Below are 21,184 nucleotides of genomic sequence, written 5' to 3'. Positions count from 1 at the left end.
GGAGAGAGGTGGAGAGAGGCTGAGAGGTGAGGCAGAGAAAGGCTGAGAGGTGAGGCGGAGAGAGGCTGAGAGGTGAGGCGGAGAGAGGAGAGGTGAGGCGGAGAGAGGAGAGGTGAGGCGGAGAGAGGAGAGGTGAGGCGGAGAGAGGCTGAGAGGTGAGGCGGAGAGAGGCTGAGAGGTGAGGCGGAGAGAGGCTGAGAGGTGAGGCGGGGAGAGGCTGAGAGGTGAGGCGGGGAGAGGCTGAGGCGGAGAGAGGCTGAGAGGTGAGGCGGAGAGAGGCTGAGAGGTGAGGCGGAGAGAGGCTGAGAGGTGAGGCGGAGAGAGGCTGAGAGGTGAGGCGGAGAGAGGCTGAGAGGTGAGGCGGAGAGAGGCTGAGAGGTGAGGCAGAGAGAGGCTGAGAGGTGAGGCAGAGAGAGGCTGAGAGGTGAGGCGGGGAGAGCAGAGGTGAGGCGGGGAGAGCAGAGGTGAGGCGGGGAGAGCAGAGGTGAGGCGGGGAGAGGCTGAGAGGTGAGGCGGGGAGAGGCCGAGAGGTGAGGCGGGGAGAGGCTGAGGCGGAGAGAGGCGGGGAGAGGCTGAGGCGGAGAGAGGCTGAGAGGTGAGGCGGAGAGAGGCTGAGAGGTGAGGCGGGGAGAGCAGAGGTGAGGCGGGGAGAGCAGAGGTGAGGCGGGGAGAGCAGAGGTGAGGCGGAGAGCAGAGAGAGGCGGAGAGCAGAGAGAGGCGGAGAGAGGCGGAGAGGTGAGAGGTGAGGCGGGGAGAGCAGAGGTGAGGCAGAGAGAGGCTGAGAGGTGAGGCGGAGAGAGGCTGAGAGGTGAGGCGGAGAGAGGCTGAGAGGTGAGGCGGAGAGAGGCTGAGAGGTGAGGCGGAGAGAGGCTGAGAGGTGAGGCGGGGAGAGCAGAGGTGATGCGGGGAGAGCAGAGGTGAGGCAGAGAGAGGCTGAGAGGTGAGGCAGAGAGAGGCTGAGAGGTGAGGCAGAGAGAGGCTGAGAGGTGAGGCAGAGAGAGGCTGAGAGGTGAGGCAGAGAGAGGCTGAGAGGTGAGGCAGAGAGAGGCTGAGAGGTGAGGCAGAGAGAGGCTGAGAGGTGAGGCGGGGAGAGGCTGAGAGGTGAGGCGGGGAGAGGCTGAGAGGTGAGGCGGAGAGGTGAGGCGGAGAGGTGAGGCGGAGAGGTGAGGCGGAGAGGTGAGGCGGAGAGAGGCTGAGAGGTGAGGCGGAGAGAGGCTGAGAGGTGAGGCAGAGAGAGGTTGAGAGGTGAGGCAGAGAGAGGCTGAGAGGTGAGGCAGAGAGAGGCTGAGAGGTGAGGCAGAGAGAGGCTGAGAGGTGAGGCAGAGAGAGGCTGAGAGGTGAGGCAGAGAGAGGCTGAGAGGTGAGGCAGAGAGAGGCTGAGAGGTGAGGCAGAGAGAGGCTGAGAGGTGAGGCGGAGATAGGCTGAGAGGTAAGGCTGAGAGGTGAGGCGGAGAGAGGCTGAGAGGTGAGGCGGAGAGAGGAGAGGTGAGGCGGAGAGAGGAGAGGTGAGGCGGAGAGAGGCTGAGAGGTGAGGCGGAGAGAGGCTGAGAGGTGAGGCGGAGAGAGGCTGAGAGGTGAGGCGGAGAGAGGCTGAGAGGTGAGGCGGGGAGAGGCTGAGAGGTGAGGCGGGGAGAGGCTGAGGCGGAGAGAGGCTGAGAGGTGAGGCGGAGAGAGGCTGAGAGGTGAGGCGGAGAGAGGCTGAGAGGTGAGGCGGAGAGAGGAGAGGTGAGGCGGAGAGAGGCTGAGAGGTGAGGCGGAGAGAGGCTGAGAGGTGAGGCAGAGAGAGGCTGAGAGGTGAGGCAGAGAGAGGCTGAGAGGTGAGGCAGAGAGAGGCTGAGAGGTGAGGCGGGGAGAGCAGAGGTGAGGCGGGGAGAGCAGAGGTGAGGCGGGGAGAGCAGAGGTGAGGCGGGGAGAGGCTGAGAGGTGAGGCGGGGAGAGGCTGAGAGGTGAGGCGGGGAGAGGCCGAGAGGTGAGGCGGGGAGAGGCTGAGGCGGAGAGAGGCGGGGAGAGGCTGAGGCGGAGAGAGGCTGAGAGGTGAGGCGGAGAGAGGCTGAGAGGTGAGGCGGGGAGAGCAGAGGTGAGGCGGGGAGAGCAGAGGTGAGGCGGAGAGCAGAGGTGAGGCGGAGAGCAGAGAGAGGCGGAGAGAGGCGGAGAGGTGAGAGGTGAGGCGGGGAGAGCAGAGGTGAGGCAGAGAGAGGCTGAGAGGTGAGGCGGAGAGAGGCTGAGAGGTGAGGCGGAGAGAGGCTGAGAGGTGAGGCGGAGAGAGGCTGAGAGGTGAGGCGGAGAGAGGCTGAGAGGTGATGCGGGGAGAGCAGAGGTGATGCGGGGAGAGCAGAGGTGATGCGGGGAGAGCAGAGGTGAGGCAGAGAGAGGCTGAGAGGTGAGGCAGAGAGAGGCTGAGAGGTGAGGCAGAGAGAGGCTGAGAGGTGAGGCGGGGAGCAGCGCGGGCTCGCGGGAGGTGGGAAGTGCGGCGGAGACAACCTGAACCTGAAGTACGGATGAATGAAGTGGGGAGGGCCCGACGGTACCCAAGAGAGGGGCGAGCATCTGCCTCCCGAGGGAGAGGAGGGCTGAGCCAGAGCACACAGGTGTGCAGTGGGAAGACCACTGTGGCATCCCCGGGGCTGGGGGGTCACCCATGAGAAGCTACTGCAAGGTGAACCCCTCAGAGACGGAGCACAAGACCCAACGCGCGGCCATCCAGACGGGGACAGGTGGGACCCTGGTGGTAAGCGGGGTGCGAGCCGACCTGGGGACCTCGCACCTGACAGGCCGCATCATGCGCTTACAGCGGAAAGAAGCCCTTCCCACCGAACACAAGGAGGAGGATTAAGGGGCTCTTTGGGTGCAGCCATCCTGCATCCCACGAGATGACCTTCAAACATCGTCTGAACACAAAGGACTGGTCTCCGCCCAACCCAGGTCCAACACACTAAAACCACTTCTATAAGGCACAAGCACAGAGGATTAGGACAGCCCTCTGGAGTCCTCGCCAAGCTTCGAGGCGCTGGTGTCTGTGGGGCACCTTTTGTCCAGACACTCTGCCCCTCCAGAAGACGAGGCGTTCATCTGCCCTGCATCCTTCTGGCCTTCGACCTCCTGCCTCCGGTCAAGATAACCCCGCAGACAGGAGTGCACAACCCGGTCACGCACACGTCCTGACTGCCTCTTCCAGGCGGCTTGCACCGGAAGCGCCCAGAAGTCAAGCGTTTCATTCACACACAAGGGGAGGCGGAATGTCGCGCTCGCCTCTCCTAAGGGACGAGTGGTCCATCACATGCACATCCTGAGGCCTGTCCACTGAGCTCTGAGTGCAGGTCCTGAGGTCCCTTAGGCACCTCTATGGGCGGCCCAGCGCATGCGCAGACACTCTTGGACTCGATCAGGACGACAAACGTTCTCTTACATCGTCCCTAAAGTGTGGAACGACCGCCCTCTCCACATGAGTACCTCCTCCTGGCATTTCAATTAACCAACACACACACACACCCCACGAGGATGATACTGGACTTTACAAATACACATAACATAAAAATTCCAAGTGTACAAGACTCGCAGAGACTCTCTTCTCACAAAACCTAGTCTAACAAATTCTGAAAGAGCTCTCTTCTGGACTCAATGTGTAGTGAGGTACAGACAGAGCTCTCTGCGTTCCACAATTCCAAGTGTACCAGAAGGACGGACAGTTCTGTTGTCACATTTTCTATGTACAAGATTCACAGAGAGCTCTCTTCTAGCCTCAGTGTCCCATGAATTAGAACCAGAAAGAGCTCTATACTTGCCTCAATATCATGTCCAAAACCCAGATAAAGCATTCTTCTTGCCTCAAACCCAGCAAACGAGACCCAGACAGAGCTAACTTCTCCCCTCGTTCTCCAAGACCAACATAGTCTTCTCCATGCCTCACCTCCTTACTTACATAACCCATCTAAAGCTCTCTTCTTTCCTCATGTCCTGCTTGAGGCCAAAGTGGAGTCCCTTAGCCTTAACACATTGCATGCGAGGTCTAAATAGACTTCCTGCCTCAATGCCCTGCATGAGGCCCAGACGGAACTCTCTTTGTGCCTCAATGCCCTGCGTGAAGCCCAGAAACAGAACTCTTTTCTAGCCTCAATGCCCTGCGTGAGGCCCAGAAGGAACTTTCTTCATGCCTCAATGCCATGAATGAGGCACAGACGGAACTCTCTCCTTGCCTCAATGCAACGCAAGCGGCCCAGAAACAGAACTCTTTACGCGCATCGGTGCCATGCAGGAGGCCCAAATAGAACTCTCTCATTGCCTCAGTACCCTGCATGACGCCCAGACGGAACTCTCTTCATGCCTCAATGCCCTGCACGATGCCTAGAAACAGAACTCTTTTCTAGCCTCAATGCCATGTAGGAGACACAGAAGGAACTCTCTTCATGCCTCAATGTCCTTCATGAGGCCCCAATGGAACTCTCTTCTTGTTTCAATGCCCTGCATGAGGCCCAGAATTGGAGTCCTCCGTTTGCCTAAATACACTGAATGTGAGGTCTAAATAGAATTCTTGCCTCAATGCCCTGCATGAGGCCCAGACAGAACTCTCTTTGTGCCTCAATGCCCCGCGTGAGGCCCAGAAACAGATCTCTTTTCTAGCCTCAATGCCCTGCGTGAGGCCCAAAAGGAATTCTCTTCTTGCCTCAAAGCACTGCATGAGGCCCAGAAGGACCTCTCTTCTTGCCTCAAAGCCCTGCTTGAGGCCCAGACAGAACTCTTACTGCCTCAATGCCATGCGTGAGGCCCAAATAGAATTCTCTTATTACCCCGGAGGCCTGCATGAGACTCAGATGGAACTCTCTTTTTGCCTCAATGCTCTGCATACAAAACCCACTGAGCTTTCTGCATGCCCCAATATCCTGTGCATGACCCACGGAGATATCTTATCTCAGCAGCCCGCACACTCGAACAAGACGGAGCACGATTCTTTCTTTAAACCCTGCATATGAAACGCATACATGCATTCTTTCCTCATGCCTCAATGTCCAGATGGAGCCCTCTTCATGCCTCAATGCACTGAGAATAAGGTCCAGCATACAGTCCTCGTCTTGCCCCTTTGTCATACATGTAATTAGATAATTAGGCTGCCAAGTCATCCTCTTTCTGCCATGATGCACTGCGTATGAGCCCTATATAGAGTCACCTGTGTTCTTCTAATGCCCTCCATCTGAAACCTGAACCTTTCAGCCAGACAGGACCTTTTCATTCAGAAACACAGGCTTTGAAACCCAGACAGACCCACGCCCTGTGGATGGGACATGTCATCTGGGTTAATGGCCAGCATAAAACATCCAGGGGGAACTCTACTGCTTGCCTTAATGGTTTGCGTATGAGATCCAAACATGTAATCTCTTTTTTTTGTCAATGGCTTCCATAAAAGATGCTATGGAGGGCTCTTCTTGACTCAATGGCTTGCGTATGAGACCCAGGCATGTAATCTCTCTTCCTGTATCATTGGTCTCCATAAAAGACGGATATAGAGGGCTCTTCTTGTTTCAGTGGCTTGCATATAAGACCTATGTTAGAAATGGGGTCTTTGGTTGACAGTCAGATTACCCCCTGTTCAAGCAAAGACCCTCACTCTAGTCAGGGTAAAAGAGACTCACCCTCAGCTAACCCCTGCTTACCCCCTTGGTAGCTTGGCAGAGCAGTAGGCTTAACTACAGAGTGCTAGGTGTAAAGTATTTGTACCAACACACACAGTAACTTAATGAAAACACTACAAAATGACACAACACAGGTTTAGAAAAAATAGGAAATATTTATCTAAACAAAACAAGACCAAAACGACAAAAATCCACCATACACAAGTCAAGTTATCAATTAAAAATCAAAAAGAGTCTTTAAGTAGTTTTAAAAACACACTAGCGTTGCTAGAGTGAAAATGTACCTGGTGTGCGTCAAAAATAACCCCGCACAGGCAGGTGTGCGTCAAAAATAACTCCGCACGGCGGTACTTGAGTCAAAAATCCAGCCGCACGATGATCCGAAAATCCCGCAGCGCAGGTTGTGATCTCCCAGCCTCCGTCAGCGATGCTGTGCGTCGTTTCTCCTGATCCGTGCGTCGATTTTTTGGTCACGTTTCCTGCGAGCGTTGTTTCTCAGCTGCGGAGCCGGCGGCGCGTCATTTTTTCAGCCGCAGATCGGATTCACGTCAATCTTTTCCCTGCACAGCGCTCTGTGCGTCGATTTTCTTGTCTTTAGGCTGCCAGCTTCTCCTTTCAGGGTCCCAGGAACTGGATGGGCACCACAGGGCAGAGTAGGAGTCTCTCCAGAGACTCCAGGTGCTGGCAGAGAGAAGTCTTTGCTGTCCCTGAGACTTCAAACAACAGGAGGCAAGCTCTAGATCAAGCCCTTGGAGATTTCTTCTCAAGATGGAAGGCACACAAAGTCCAGTCTTTGCCCTCTTACTCTGGCAGAAGCAGCAACTGCAGGATAGCTCCACAAAGCACAGTCACAGGGAGGGCAGCTCTTCTTCCTCAGCTATTCAGCTCTTCTCCAGGCAGAGGTTCCTCTTGGTTCCAGAAGTGTTTCTAAAGTCTGTAGATTTGGGTGCCCTTCTTATACCCATTTTAGTCTTTGAAGTCACCTTTCTTCAAAGGGGACTCACACCTACTTGTGAAATCCTGCCTTGCCCAGGCAAGGCCTCAGACACACACCAGGGGGTTGGAGTCTGCATTATCAGAGGCAGGCACCACAGTCCTTTCAGATGAGAGTGACCACTCCACCCCTCCCTCCTAGCAGAGATGGCTAATTAGGAAATGCAGGCTACACCCCAGCTCCCTTTGTGTCACTTTCTAGTGTGAGGTGAAAAACAACCCAAATGTCAAACTGACCCAGACAGGGAATCCACAAACAAGGCAGAGTCACAGAATGGTTTAAGCAAGAAAATGCTCACTTTCTAAAAGTGTCATTTTCAAACACACAATCTCAAAACCAACTTTACTAAAAGATGTATTTTTAAATTGTGAGTTCAGGGACCCCAAACTCCACATGTCCATCTACTCTCTAGGGGAATCTACACTTTAATCATATTTAAAGGTAGCCCCCATATTATCCTATGAGAGAGACAGGCCTTGCAACAGTGAAAAACGAAATTGGCAGTATTTCACTGTCAGGACATATAAACCACATTACTATATGTCCTACCTTATCCATACACTGCACCCTGCCCTTGGGGCTACCTAGGGCCTACCTTAGGGGTGCCTTACATGTAAGAAAAGGGAAGGTTTAGGCCTAGCAAGTGGGTACACTTGCCAAGTCGAATTTACAGTGTAAAAATACACACACAGACACTGCAGTGGCAGGTCTGAGACATGATTACAGGGTTACTTGTGTGGGTAGCACAACCAGTGCTGCAGGCCCACTAGTAACATTTGATTTACAGGCCCTGGGCACCTCTAGTGCACTTTACTAGGGACTTAACAGTAAACAAATATGCCAATTATGGAGAACCAATTACATACACATTTTAAACAGGAGCACTTGCACTTTAGCACTGGTTAGCAGTGGTAAAGTGCCCAGAGTAATAAAAACAGCAAAATCAGAGTCCAGCACACATCAACAACCTGGGGAACAGAGGCAAAAAGTTAAGGGAGACCACGCCAAGGATGAAAAGTCTAACAACCTACATATGCAATCTGTGTCAATGGTCTTCGTAAAACACCGAGATAAAGGGCTCTTCTTGTCTCAGTGGCTTGCGTGTGAGACCCACATGTGCAATCTCGCTTCTTGTATCAATGGTATTCGTAAAACACTGCTACAGAGGGCTGTTCTTGTCTCAGCGGCCTGGGTATGAGACTTACATATGCAATCTCTCTTCTTGTGTCAATGCTCTTCGTAAAACACTGCTACAGAGGGCTGTTCTTGTCTCAGCGGCTTGCGTATGAAACCCATATATACAATCTCTTTAGTTTTGTCAACGATCATCATGAAACACTGCTATAGAAGGCTCTTCTTGCCTCAATTGCTTGCGTATGAGATTCAGAAACGTAATCTCTCTTCTTGAGTCAATGGCCACCATAAAAGAATGAGATGGAGGTCTCTTCTTCTTTCAATGGCTTTCGTATGAGCCCAGGATATGCGATCTCGCTCCTGCCTCAATGCACTTAGTACCAGTCCCTGACAGAAGATCCCACTGCCCGGACGAGGCCTTCTGCGGGACAATGCACTCAGACCGGCCGGACGCTGGGCATGCTCATTAGAGTCGTGGCAGACACTGCAGGCCTTATTCTCCAGTAGGGTAGGCCTTCGAACCATCACACAGGGCCAGTTGTTCGAAGGCGAGCAGGGGTGTTCCTCTGAAGCCGTCTCCCTTGAATAACTGACACGCGAGCAAATGGGCAGAGACAGTTCCTTTGTGTTTCAGAAATCCAAGCCACTTTGGTTCCTGGCCATGACAAAGACTCTCGCTGTCTTCCATTTTACTCCAACCGCGGCCTCCGGACGCCCTGCCTACACCCTTGCAAGACCTGCAAACACGGTTCTTGGCTTGCAGAAGTCTGCTGCTTACTACAGAACCAGTGACATACCCACCAGGCTAGTCCCTCTGGATGGTCCATGCAGTAAGGAAGGATCAGTCGCATGTCCAGGTGCACCTAGGAGGACCAACCTAATGTCGCCTATGGGTTTCTTTGTGGTTGACACATCAGGCCCAATTATAAAAACTACTCCTTCAGCCAGAGTTTTATAGGTGTGGGGATTGCAGGTGTAAATGAAATGACCAACACCTGTGTCATGTATCGGTGCATTGTTCCACACACCCTGCATTTGCTTTCATTGAAGGCAGCGACTGGAGAGAGATCCAATGAATATGCGCTCTTCCCCGCGATGTAATATTTCAATCTTGAGCAAGATGAAGTCACCACTGGAATCTACATGAACAAAGGCCAAAGCGAAGCTACCTGGAGCAAGGGAACCTCTGCTGGCATGACTATCACGTGACCAAGCACACGTACAAGGCCCCTGCCCGATCATAGTCAAGGCAGATGATTAGCACACAGCAAGGAGACAATGGAAGCATACATGATGGCTAATCCATACAACCAATAATGGAATAACAAAGAGTTCAGTCAAATGCATTAATAATAAACCTGACCTTCCCTTACAACAGGGTATTTGTCCAGGTAAAATAAAGCCGTCAGATTTACAACTAACGTTGACATGGATCATGTAATTCCAAGAATGTGAGGGCCAAACATGATTTGCCGTGTGGCGTTGACCAAGAAGAACTATGCTACAACCCATGAAACATGGGATGATGGTTAAGAATGGGATATGCAGTATGGAGCTCCGTATTCTCGATGGTTGATCTGTGAGCTGAAGACCAAGGGCCACATGTAGCAAGAATCCACTTTGCAATTCTCTAATAGCAATTTTTAAGAAATCGCTATTTCAGAGTCGCAAAATGGTATGTATCATATTTGTGATTCGGTAATAGCGATTTCTTAAAAATCGCAAATGCTATTACCGAATCGCAAATAGCGGGAATTCGCAATTTAGGAAAAGCAAAACCCCAGGGTGCTGGGGGCCTAAGGCCCCCTCTGCTGCACCCCCCAAAAAATTTTAAGGACATGTAAGGCACACACATGTCAAAGGAGCATGTGTTCGATACATGTCAATTTAAAAAAAGCATTTTTTAAATCTGCACACGGTTGCCACCAAGTTGTATTTGGTGGTTAATTGTGATTCCTTAATGCCCAATTCGCATTAAGGAAATGCTTGATACGTGTGCTTAAGGAATCGCAAATAAGGATTCCTTATTTGCGATTTCTTATTTAGAGAATCGCAATTTGCGACTCTCTAAACAGGGTCGCAATTTTAAGGAATCGCTATTTTAGCGATTCCCTAAAATTGCACAGCGAATGCTTTTCATACATAATGAAAGTCATTTCAAGAGTCCAGTGGGTGCCCCTAATAACTGATGGATAAATGCTATCATGTGATGGATTGATAATGTCACACAGCCTTCTTACCTTGTCCTTTAATCCCAAAAGGAGGAACGAAGTCCCGTATCCTAGCCCACTTCCGGAAGGAATCGTCCAGAAACATTGGTGCTGGTTTAGAGAACCTGAAAGACAATTCCAAGCCCGTGTTACTGGAGCTCAGAGTTTTAGATCTTGTGACAAACAGAGCAGGGAGGCAGGCACCAGACTGAGCAGAACACAGAAATGTGACATGGAAATGAAAGAAGAAGCAGAAAGATTCAGTTGCATGTGAAGCTGCACCTTACCGGGCCTTCAGGTGACAGATTTGTTTGTGGTTCATTCATCAGACCTCAAGAGTTTCTAGAGATTTCTAACCACTGGTAATCGCTCGGGTGGCATTCCAACCCGCCATGCCACCTCAGAGTAGACACAAACATATGCAAATCAGCCTTGACCCTGCTCCGATAGGGATACTCCAACCCGAACTGCCAAGCCAGGTCCTTTCTGAGCCAGAACACAAGCAACAGAAGCCCAGTTCGGTTCTGATCAGAGAGAGAGGAGATACAATCACCCACTGACCTACAAGAATGCTCAGACAACCAACGACCGACTGACTTTACGAGGTCGTCCAATCAGGTACTTTCCATCACGGATCCAAACACAGACTTTGTCTGGCAGGCAAGCACACAGTGATGCAGACATGCATACTCAACCAGTGACCCGCAAGCATTCGTAATTAACCATCTTCCTCAAGGAAACAAGATCAGCCACTGCTCATTGAGGACCTAAAGACAGCCTGTGCACTGAAAAGATGAACCCTCAACCAGTGACCTACAGGGGCACACAATCATCAACTGTCCATAAAGTCAAAGAATCATAAGGACAATCCATGTCCATAGAGAGGATATAGAGTTACTCAATCACCTACAAGGATATGCTACATGCTACTGTTCCTAGCATGGGTGTTCAATCAATTACTAACCTGAATGCCTGGAAGGACTGCACAATCAACCAAAGCCTGAAAAGGATGCACACACACAACCAAGATATCCCCATCCTTCAAAGAAAAGAGCTATCCCTAATGAAGAGCCAATGCATCACTGCCCTTCAGAGGCACTAGAGTGGTCTGAACTGAGGAATCAGGGGATCCCTCCCTTCAGATGCACTAGAGCTATCCCTAATGAGGATCCAAGAAATCCGTGCCCTTCTGAGATACTAGAGTAATGACCCACATTAAAGGAGTTAAAGTTCGTCAAATTGTTCAAAGACATTACAGCTATTCCTACTGAGGAACCAAAGTATCCCTACCCTTTAGAGACACTAGAGTTCTACCTACTGAGAAACAAACTCCTCCCTACCCTGCAGAGAACAAAACAGCTATTCCTAATGAGGAACCAAGGTATCCCTACCCTTCAGAGGCAGTAGAGCCACCTGCACTAAGGAGCCAAGATATACTTCCCCTTTAGAGACAAGAAACAAGAGTAATGACACATTAGGAGGCGGGAATCACCATACCTTTCATAGACACTACAGCCTTCCTGACTCAAATGTGGTAGCTGCCCCCTTCAGAGACACTGGAGCTGTTCCTACTTAGGAACAAAGTTATCCCAACTCTTCAGTGATACTGGAGTCCATCCTACAGAGGACCTAAGCTATCCCTATCCTCCAGAGAAAACAGAGTGTTCCCTACTGAGCAACCATAGCCCCCTACCCTTCTGAGACAGGAGATCTATACCTATGGAGAGACCAGGGTATCCTTTAACCTTCGTAGACACTTCAGCTATCCCTACGGAGGATCCAGGGTATCACAACCAATCAGAAGCACCACAGAAGTCCTTACTAACACAACAGGGTATCCTCGCACTTAAGAGGGGCAAGAGTTATTCCTACTGAGAAACCAAGGCATCCCCTGCCTGAAGATGTAGCCCAGTCACCCCTAATGAGCAGCAAGAGTGACCCTTGTACTTCAGGGATGCTACTGTGATTCCTACTGACGAACCAAGATATCCCTACTCTTCTGAGACAACAGAGCTATCTCTAAGGAGGAGCCAGGGTATCCCTGCCCTTCACAGACACGAGAGCTATGCCTATCGAGGAAGCAAGGTATCCATATCTTTCAGGGACAGCAGAGCTATAGCACTGAGATAAAACAAATTCCTATTTGTTAAAAAAAATCAACAAACAAGATACAGTACAAACCTGGCTGAATCACAATAATGTTCCTGGCTTTGAACCCCCAACTCTAATTGAATGCCAAATCACTTGGATTCAACCTGGTCACCAACTTCTCCCTCAATAAACATATTGCCAAAAATATAAAGATGGCCTAGTACCAGTTCTCTCTTCTCCAGAAAGGGAAACTGTTTGTTCCGCAAAGCGACTTCAGAACTGCTGTACAAGCCCATCAGACTTTAAAGAACACTACATCACACCCACAACCTGGCTACCTCTCGTTCTACTCACTGACTTTAAGCCTTCTACCGTGAACAGAGCTCCGCTGCCTCTTGGCTAGCTTCACGCAATGGAAATAACAGACATACATACATACATACATACATACAGGAACCAAGGTACCCCTACTCTTCAGTGATACAAGAGACATCGCCCCTAATAAAACACTACACCCCTACCCTCCAGACACACTAGAGCTGTCCTTACAGCCTGGGGACACTGGGACCTTCTCTAACCCTTCTCATCGGACACTACACCCTACAGAGACACTACAGCTGTCCTTACAGTCTGGGGACACTGGGACCTTCTCTAACCCTTCTCCCCGGACACTGCGCCCTTCAGAGACACTACACCCTACAGAGACACTACAGCTGTCCTTACAGTCTGGGGACACTGGGACCTTCTCTAACCCTTCTCATCGGACACTACACCCTACAGAGACACTACAGCTGTCCTTACAGTCTGGGGACACTGGGACCTTCTCTAACCCTTCTCCCCGGACACTGCGCCCTTCAGAGACACTACACCCTACAGAGACACTACAGCTGTCCTTACAGTCTGGGGACACTGGGACCTTCTCTAACCCTTCTCATCGGACACTACACCCTACAGAGACACTACAGCTGTCCTTACAGCCTGGGGACACTGGGACCTTCTCTAACCCTTCTCATCAGACACTACACCCTACAGAGACACTACAGCTGTCCTTACAGTCTGGGGACACTGGGACCTTCTCTAACCCTTCTCATCGGACACTACACCCTACAGAGACACTACAGCTGTCCTTACTGCCTGGGGACACTGGGACCTTCTCTAACCCTTCTCATCGGACACTACACCCTACAGAGACACTACAGCTGTCCTTACAGCCTGGGGACACTGGGACCTTCTCTAACCCTTCTCATCGGACACTACACCCTACAGAGACACTACAGCTGTCCTTACAGTCTGGGGACACTGGGACCTTCTCATCGGGCACTGCGCCCTTCGGAGGCACTACAGCTGTCCTTACAGCCTGGGGACACTGGGACCTTCTCTAACCCTTCTCATCGGACACTACACCCTACAGAGACACTACAGCTGTCCTTACAGCCTGGGGACACTGGGACCTTCTCTAACCCTTCTCATCGGACACTACACCCTACAGAGACACTACATCTGTCCTTACAGCCTGTGGACACTGGGACCTTCTCTAACCCTTCTCATCGGACACTACACCCTACAGAGACACTACAGCTGTCCTTACAGCCTGGGGACACTGGGACCTTCTCATCGGACACTGCGCCCTTCGGAGGCACTACAGCTGTCCTTACAGTCTGGGGACACTGGGACCTTCTCGAACCCTTCTCATCGGACACTACACCCTACAGAGACACTACAGCTGTCCTTACAGGCTGGGGACACTGGGACCTTCTCTAACCCTTCTCATCGGACACTACACCCTACAGAGACACTACAGCTGTCCTTACAGCCTGGGGACACTGGGACCTTCTCTAACCCTTCTCATCGGACACTACACCCTACAGAGACACTACAGCTGTCCTTACAGTCTGGGGACACTGGGACCTTCTCATCGGACACTGCGCCCTTCGGAGGCACTACAGCTGTCCTTACAGTCTGGGGACACTGGGACCTTCTCTAACCCTTCTCATCGGACACTACACCCTACAGAGACACTACAGCTGTCCTTATAGGCTGGGGACACTGGGACCTTCTCTAACCCTTCTCATCGGACACTACACCCTACAGAGACACTACAGCTGTCCTTACAGTCTGGGGACACTGGGACCTTCTCTAACCCTTCTCCCCGGACACTGCGCCCTTCAGAGACACTACACTCTACAGAGACACTACAGCTGTCTTTACAGACATGTGACGCTGGGGCTCCTCTAACACTTCTCATTAGACACCTTAGAGACACAACAGCTGTCCTCACAGCCTGGGGACACTGGGGCTTCTCTAGCACTTCTCATCAGACACTACACACTTCAGAGACACTACAGCTGTCTTTACAGGCATGTGACGCTGGGGCTCCTCTAACACTTCTCATTGGACACCTTAGAGACACAACAGCTGTCCTCACAGCCTGGGGACACTGGGGCTTCTCTAGCACTTCTCATCGGACATTGTGCACTTCAGAGACACTACAGATGCCCTTATAGTCTGGGGACACAGACCTTCTCTAGCCCTTCTCATCGGACACTGCGCCCTTCAGAGACACTACAGCTGTCTTTACAGACATGTGACGCTAGGGCTCCTCTAACACTTCTCATTGGACACCTTAGAGACACAACAGCTGTCCTCACAGCCTGGGGACACGGGGGCTTCTCTAACACTTCTCATCAGACACTACACACTTCAGAGACACTACAGTTGTCTTTACAGGCAGGTGACACTGGGGCTCCTCTAGCACTTCTCATCGGACATTGTGCACTTCAGAGACACTACAGATGCCCTTATAGTCTGGGGACACGTGCTTCTCCAACATTTCTCAGACACTACACCCCTCAGCGACATTAGAGCTGCCCTTACAGACACTACGGTGGGTTTCCTGCCGAAAACTGGCACTGCATGACTTCTATCCTGCACAGGCCCAACCAGGCACATCATAGTTCGTTTTATTTCTGATGGTAAGCGCCTTGAAACAAACTACGAGCGCCTCTCGGGTCACCCGCGTTCAACAGCAACAACATTCCCACACAGGATCACAATGACCCAACACTGTGCCAGTCGCGCGCTCCCCGTGCCGCAGAGTGCCAACGCGCTTCTGCATCCCTCGGCGCAGTATGCAGCGCTATATACACGCCACAGAACAATGCAATACAAAATACAAACAGCTGCAAAAGAGGCACGCGGCTGCCGTCGTAAAACACAAGTGTGCCCTGCGGGGAGCGCGAGGGTGCCAGCAGGGCACACAAGGGGCGGCAGTGTTCAGAGCCTGGCTTGGGTTTCGTCTCACTCTTCCTGCCAACGGCGTGGCACGGCATGGCAGGCATGTGTGAAAGAGAAGCCGCCTGGGGATCGGGTTCCCACTCTGAGGGCGGTCGGGGAGGGGCTGCAAACTTCACTGTGGGAGCTAGGCGCTACAATGGTGCACCATAGACGGGAGGAATGCCCCGAGAGGCGCGGGCAGGCCGCGTCCTGCCCACCACAGGACCACCGAGGGCGGCACCGGGCCCGGGACAAGGCTCGGTGCAATGGGAGACACGGGGCGCTGCTCAGAGGGCGCCTCTCCAGGCACAGCCGTCACAGGCTGACACTTGGCGCTACGCCCGAGTGAGAGCAAAGCACTTAGAGCACATGAGGCCGCGCTGGTGGGGCAGGTAGACCTGGGCTGGTGTGCCACCCACCTGCAACCGAGGGAAGGGGGCAGAGGGCGCACAGATGCCTCCGGGAGGACAGGGATTAGAGGGCACGCAAAGAGAACATCACCTCCAATGTAACTCACCCCTAAACAAGCACAAAGCGTTTCAGCGCCTGGATACCCTCGCGGGTGATAGCGCTTTACAAATGTACACAAGACAATCCCTTTGGCTCCAGGCCATTGTGGGCGCCCAGGTCTGTATGCGCTTCAAGACTGTGCTGTAGACGTGCACGTCACGTAACACCGAAGCGTCAATCCGGGAACCTGTAGTGATGGTTGACCTGCAGCAGGTTAAAAAAAACATACATATCCGTTTCACAGCCCCAGGACTGCAGTGCGACTCTCACATCTCCAGTAGTGTAGTGCGACTCTCACAGCTCCAGGACTGCAGTATGACTCTCACAGCTCCAGGACTGCAGTGCTACTCTCACAGCTCCAGGGCAGCAGTATGACTCTCACAGCTGCAGGACAGCAGTATGACTCTCACAGCTGCAGGACAGCAGTATGACTCTCACAGCTCCAGGGCAGCAGTGCTACTCTCACAGCTCCAGGGCAGCAGTATGACTCTCACAGCTCCAGGACTGCAGTATGACTCTCACAGCTCCAGGACTGCAGTATGACTCTCACAGCTCCAGGACTGCAGTAGGACTCTCACAGCTTCAGGCCTGCAGTGTGACTCTCACAGCTCCAGGACTGCCAGATCTCTCTCAGCTCCAGGACTGCAGTGTGACTCTCACAGCTCATGGACTGCGATTTGTGACTCTCACAACTCCAGGACAGTAGCATGACTCTCCCATCTCAAGGACTGCACTATGACTTTCACAGCTCCAGGACTGCAGTGTGACTTTCAAAGCTACATAACAGCTCCAAGTCTAGTGTGACTCTCACATCCTTCAGTACTGCAGCGTGACTCTCGTTCCAGCACTGCAGCCCTAGGACTTTCATATCGCTCTCTCCGCTCCAGTACCGCAGAATGACTCACATATCTCCAGTACTGTAGTGTGACCCTCACAGCGCCAAAACTGTAGTGAGATTCTCACAGCCCCAGGACTGCAGGGTGACTCTCGCAGCTCCAGGTGCAGTGTGACCCTCGCAGCTCCAGGTGCAGTGTGACTCACATCTCCAGCACTGCAGTGTGACTCACACCTCCAGCACTGCAGTGTGACCCTCGCAGCTCCAGCACTGCAGTGTGACTCTCACAGCTCCAGGGCTGCAGTGTGACTCTCACAGCTCCAGGGCTGCAGTGTGACTGTCACAGCTCCAGGACCACAGTGCAACTCTTATAGCTTCAGCACTGCAGTGACTCGCAAGTCTCCAGTACCGCAGTGTAACTCTCACAGCTCCAGGACTGCAGTGGTACTCTTGCAGCCTTATAACTGTCGTAATACTCTCACACCTCCAGGACTGCAGTATGAATAAAACAGCTCCAGTACTGCAGTGTGGCTCTTGCAGCTCCAGGTGCAGTGTGACTCTCACATCTTCAGCACTGCAGTGTGACTCTCAGCTCCAGGGCTGCAGAGTGACTCTCACAGCTCAGGACGGACTGCCATATTACTCTCACAGCTCCATGACTTCAGTGTGACTCTCACATCGCAAAGACTGCAGTGTGTCTCACAGCTCCAGTACTTCAGTGTGACTCACAGCTCCAAGAGTGCAGTGTGCCTCTCACATCTCCAGGACTGCCCTATCCCTATCACAGCTGCAGGACTGCAGACTGACTCTCAGGACTGAGTGTGACTCTCCCAGCTCCTGGAGTGCAGTGTGACACTCACAGCTTCAGGATTGCAGTGTGACTCTCACAGCTGCGGGACTCCACAACTGCAGGGTGACTAATAGCTCTCTGGGACTGCTTTATCACTCTCACAGCTCCAGGATTTCAGCGCGACTCTCACAGCTGCGGGACTACTGTTTCACCCTAACAGCTTCCTCTAACAGCCACAGTACTGCAGTGTGACTCTCACAGCTCCAAGACTGGCATATCTCTCTCATAGCTCCGATGCCAAGGTACCCCTCGAATAGCTCCAGCACTACAGTTTCCCCTTCAGAGTTTAGTACTGCAGTACCCTCACACACCCAGCTCCATTACCTGGGTATATCTCTGAAAGATCAAGCACCACAGTTTACCCTTCCAATCTCCAGTACTGTAGTGTCCCTCACAACTCATGCACCCTCCCACTGAGCTGGTGCTGCTGAACCCTCCCACATCTCCAGTGCTGCGGCACGCCTCTCACACGTCCAGTGCCGGAGTATACCTCTCGCCACTGCACCAGAACACCAAAGTGTAAATAGTGACCTGCACTTGTACTGACTGCACAGTACAGTCTACCGACATACTGCCAAGGTGAGGAGATATGGAGTTAAGAAAAGTAAAGCTATTCTCCCTCAGATATATGCCTACATCTTCTAGATGAGTGCAGGCGGAGTAAAAAATTGTACAATTACACTTACTTGCATGTGCTTACCTCGCCAAGGTAAGTCAATATGGAGTTAAGAATAGTAAATCCATACTTCCTTATGTGTGATTACCTCCTTGACGATAGTTGATGTAAGTGCACACCCCATGTGTGCTTACCTCCTTGACGATAGTTGATGTAAGTGCACGCCCTATGTGCGCTTACCTTCTTGACGATAGTTGATGTGAGTGCACGCCCCATGTGTGCTTACCTTCTTGATGATAGTTGATGTAAGTGCACGCCCTATGTGCTCTTACCTTCTTGACGATAGTTGGTGTAAGTGCGCACCCCATGTGCGCTTACCTCCTTGACGATAGTTGATGTAAGTGCGCACCCCATGTGTGCTTACCTCCCTGACGATAGCTGATGTAAGTGCACGCCCTATGTGCGCTTTTCTCCCTGACGATAGTTGATGTAAGTGCACGCCCCATGTGCGCTTACCTTCTTGACGACAGCTGATGTAAGTGCGTGCCCCATGTGCGCTTACCTCCCTGACGATAGTTGATGTAAGTGCACGCCCCATGTGCGCTTACCTTCTTGACGATAGTTGATGTAAGTGCACGCCCCATGTGTGCTTACCTCCTTGACGATAGTTGATGTAAGCGCGCGCCCCATGTGTGCTTACCTCCCTGACGATAGTTGATGTAAGTGCACGCCCCATGTGCGCTTACCTTCTTGACGACAGCTGATGTAAGTGCGTGCCCCATGTGTGCTTACCTCCTTGACGATAGTTGATGTAAGCGCGCGTCCCATGTGTGCTTACCTCCCTGACGATAGCTGATGGAAGTGCGCGCCCCATGTGTGCTTACCTTCTTGACGATAGTTGATGTAAGTGCACGCCCCATGTGTGCTTACCTCCTTGACGATAGTTGATGTAAGCGCGCGCCCCATGTGTGCTTACCTCCCTGACGATAGTTGATGTAAGTGCACGCCCCATGTGCGCTTACCTTCTTGACGACAGCTGATGTAAGTGCGTGCCCCATGTGTGCTTACCTCCTTGACGATAGTTGATGTAAGCGCGCGTCCCATGTGTGCTTACCTCCCTGACGATAGCTGATGGAAGTGCGCGCCCCATGTGTGCTTACCTTCTTGGCGATAGTTGATGTAAGCGCACACCCCATGTGCGCTTACCTTCTTGACAATAGTTGATGTAAGTGCAGGTCGATATTCTAGGCCTCAATATCCTGACACACAACCATTCCTCTCACAGTTTTTCAGTACTAGTGGTTCCCTCTCACAACACATGGGTTACAATATGGCTCTAAGAGCAGGAGTACTGCAGAGTCTCTCACAAGACTCCAGTACAGCAGTATCCCACTGACCCTTCCAGTATTGCTCTAACAGTTGAAGTACTCTACTGCCCTGGCAACTGCAGTACTGTCACAACTCAATACTCTAGTATCCCCTCACACCTCTAGTACAGCATTATCTCCATCAGAGCTCAATTACTCTAGTATGCATGTCACAGCTCCGGTATTCCATTCCTCCCGACAGGTCCAGTACTGCAATATCACAGTATAACCCTTACAATACTACAATATTGCTCTTACAGCATCAGTATACCTCTGCCCTGGCATCTCCAGCACTCTCGCAGCTGAACTCCTCCAGTATAGCACAACCCCACCCCCAGAGCTCCACCACTGTAGTATGCATCTCACAGCTCCAGTTCTGCTTTCTCCCTTATGCAAATCAATATAAAAATGGCCAGCCAGAAGACCTTAACCGCTCAATACAACGGCCTTCGTGCCAGACATGCATGGATGAGGAATAACCATCTACAGCTCAATATGGCAAAGGCCGAGGTTATGACCTGAGGACAAAGGCAAAAATGCCACCTAATATATGGCCTAAGGAACTCAAGGTCCCTCCAACAGAATCAAGAGGTGCCAGAAACGTCAACAATGTCCATATATTAGTTGCCATTTTTGGCCGGAATCTTCCTCCAACGTGTAAGGGACAAGGAAGTGTTTTTATAATAACAAAGCTGATGTTCTGAGAAAGTGTCCCTACGTAAGGATGTGCATTTTCTACGAGTGTTGGAGACTAAACTTCTACCACGTTCACCGGCAATGTACCGAACTGCAGCCTTGGAAGAAGCACAGAGTGATCAAGAATGTCTTGTTTGAGAACAGAGTGCTGGCCTAGGCAAAAACAGTTAGACAGACGAAAATAAAACAAGACCGTAAAAATGGTTATTGTAATTATAATAAAATGAAGCTGAATAAAATATATCTAGGTTAAAGTGCACAGCAGCCTAGTGTGTTAAAATAACATGCATGGAGCTATGACTAAAATGGCTACACAACACTACAAACGTACGTAATCTACCAGCTTGATTACGCCAACAGTTTATACTTTGGTGCACCAAGATCGATCACCTGCAAAATACAACTAATGCAAAATGCTGCAAGACACCTTCACTAAAGTAAACACCATCTACCTGTGGCTAGAAGGGCCGTGTTCATGGCACTTTGCATTAGCCACAGAACCTCCCAGGAAAGAAGACCATGGAAGCGAACTAAATTCAGGCACTGGAAACAAACTAGGAGTCTGTGCTCCAGGCTTGTTCCTTTGTTCATTATACCACCTATGAAATCCATAGGAGGTGCTGCTTTCTTAGTACAAGACACCGGGTCTCGCTACAAGAAAAGGTTCAAATCCGCTGTCACGGTGACATGTAAAGTACTCTCGGAGTGTGCGGCTAGTTGGGACCAGCAGTGGAGGCCCAGACTAGAGCCCTCTGGTTGGCCAGTCATATGTGTCGGATATCTTCGGTTATTTCATTTCTGTTCAGTTGTTGGCAGTGCTTTAAATGGACAAATAGAAGTGCAGGTACTCTGTAATAGAGTACCTGCTTGTTTCTCAGAAGTGCCGGTACTCTCCAATTAAAAGTATTACGATTGTCTTGAGATATGCCGGTACTCTCCCTTTCAAAATAAAAAAGTGCCGGTACTCAGTACCGGAAAGTACCG

At 51.4% G+C, this 21,184-nt stretch overlaps 1 protein-coding gene across 4 annotated transcripts in view; it reads right to left on the bottom strand.

Annotated features, from left to right (window-relative positions):
- Positions 1-21,184, bottom strand: part of ST3GAL3 (ST3 beta-galactoside alpha-2,3-sialyltransferase 3) — an 807,542-nt gene that overhangs the window by 272,116 nt on the left and 514,242 nt on the right. For all 4 annotated transcript variants that reach the window (XM_069227820.1, XM_069227817.1, XM_069227819.1 and 1 more), the window contains one exon: positions 9,993-10,087. In XM_069227820.1, the coding sequence (XP_069083921.1) occupies positions 9,993-10,087 (95 nt within the window). The remainder of the gene's footprint in view (positions 1-9,992; positions 10,088-21,184) is intronic.

The sequence above is a fragment of the Pleurodeles waltl genome, chromosome 4_1 (genome assembly GCF_031143425.1).
Source record: "Pleurodeles waltl isolate 20211129_DDA chromosome 4_1, aPleWal1.hap1.20221129, whole genome shotgun sequence".
NCBI classification, from domain to species: domain Eukaryota; kingdom Metazoa; phylum Chordata; class Amphibia; order Caudata; family Salamandridae; genus Pleurodeles; species Pleurodeles waltl.
This window is presented reverse-complemented; position numbering and strand designations above follow the sequence as displayed.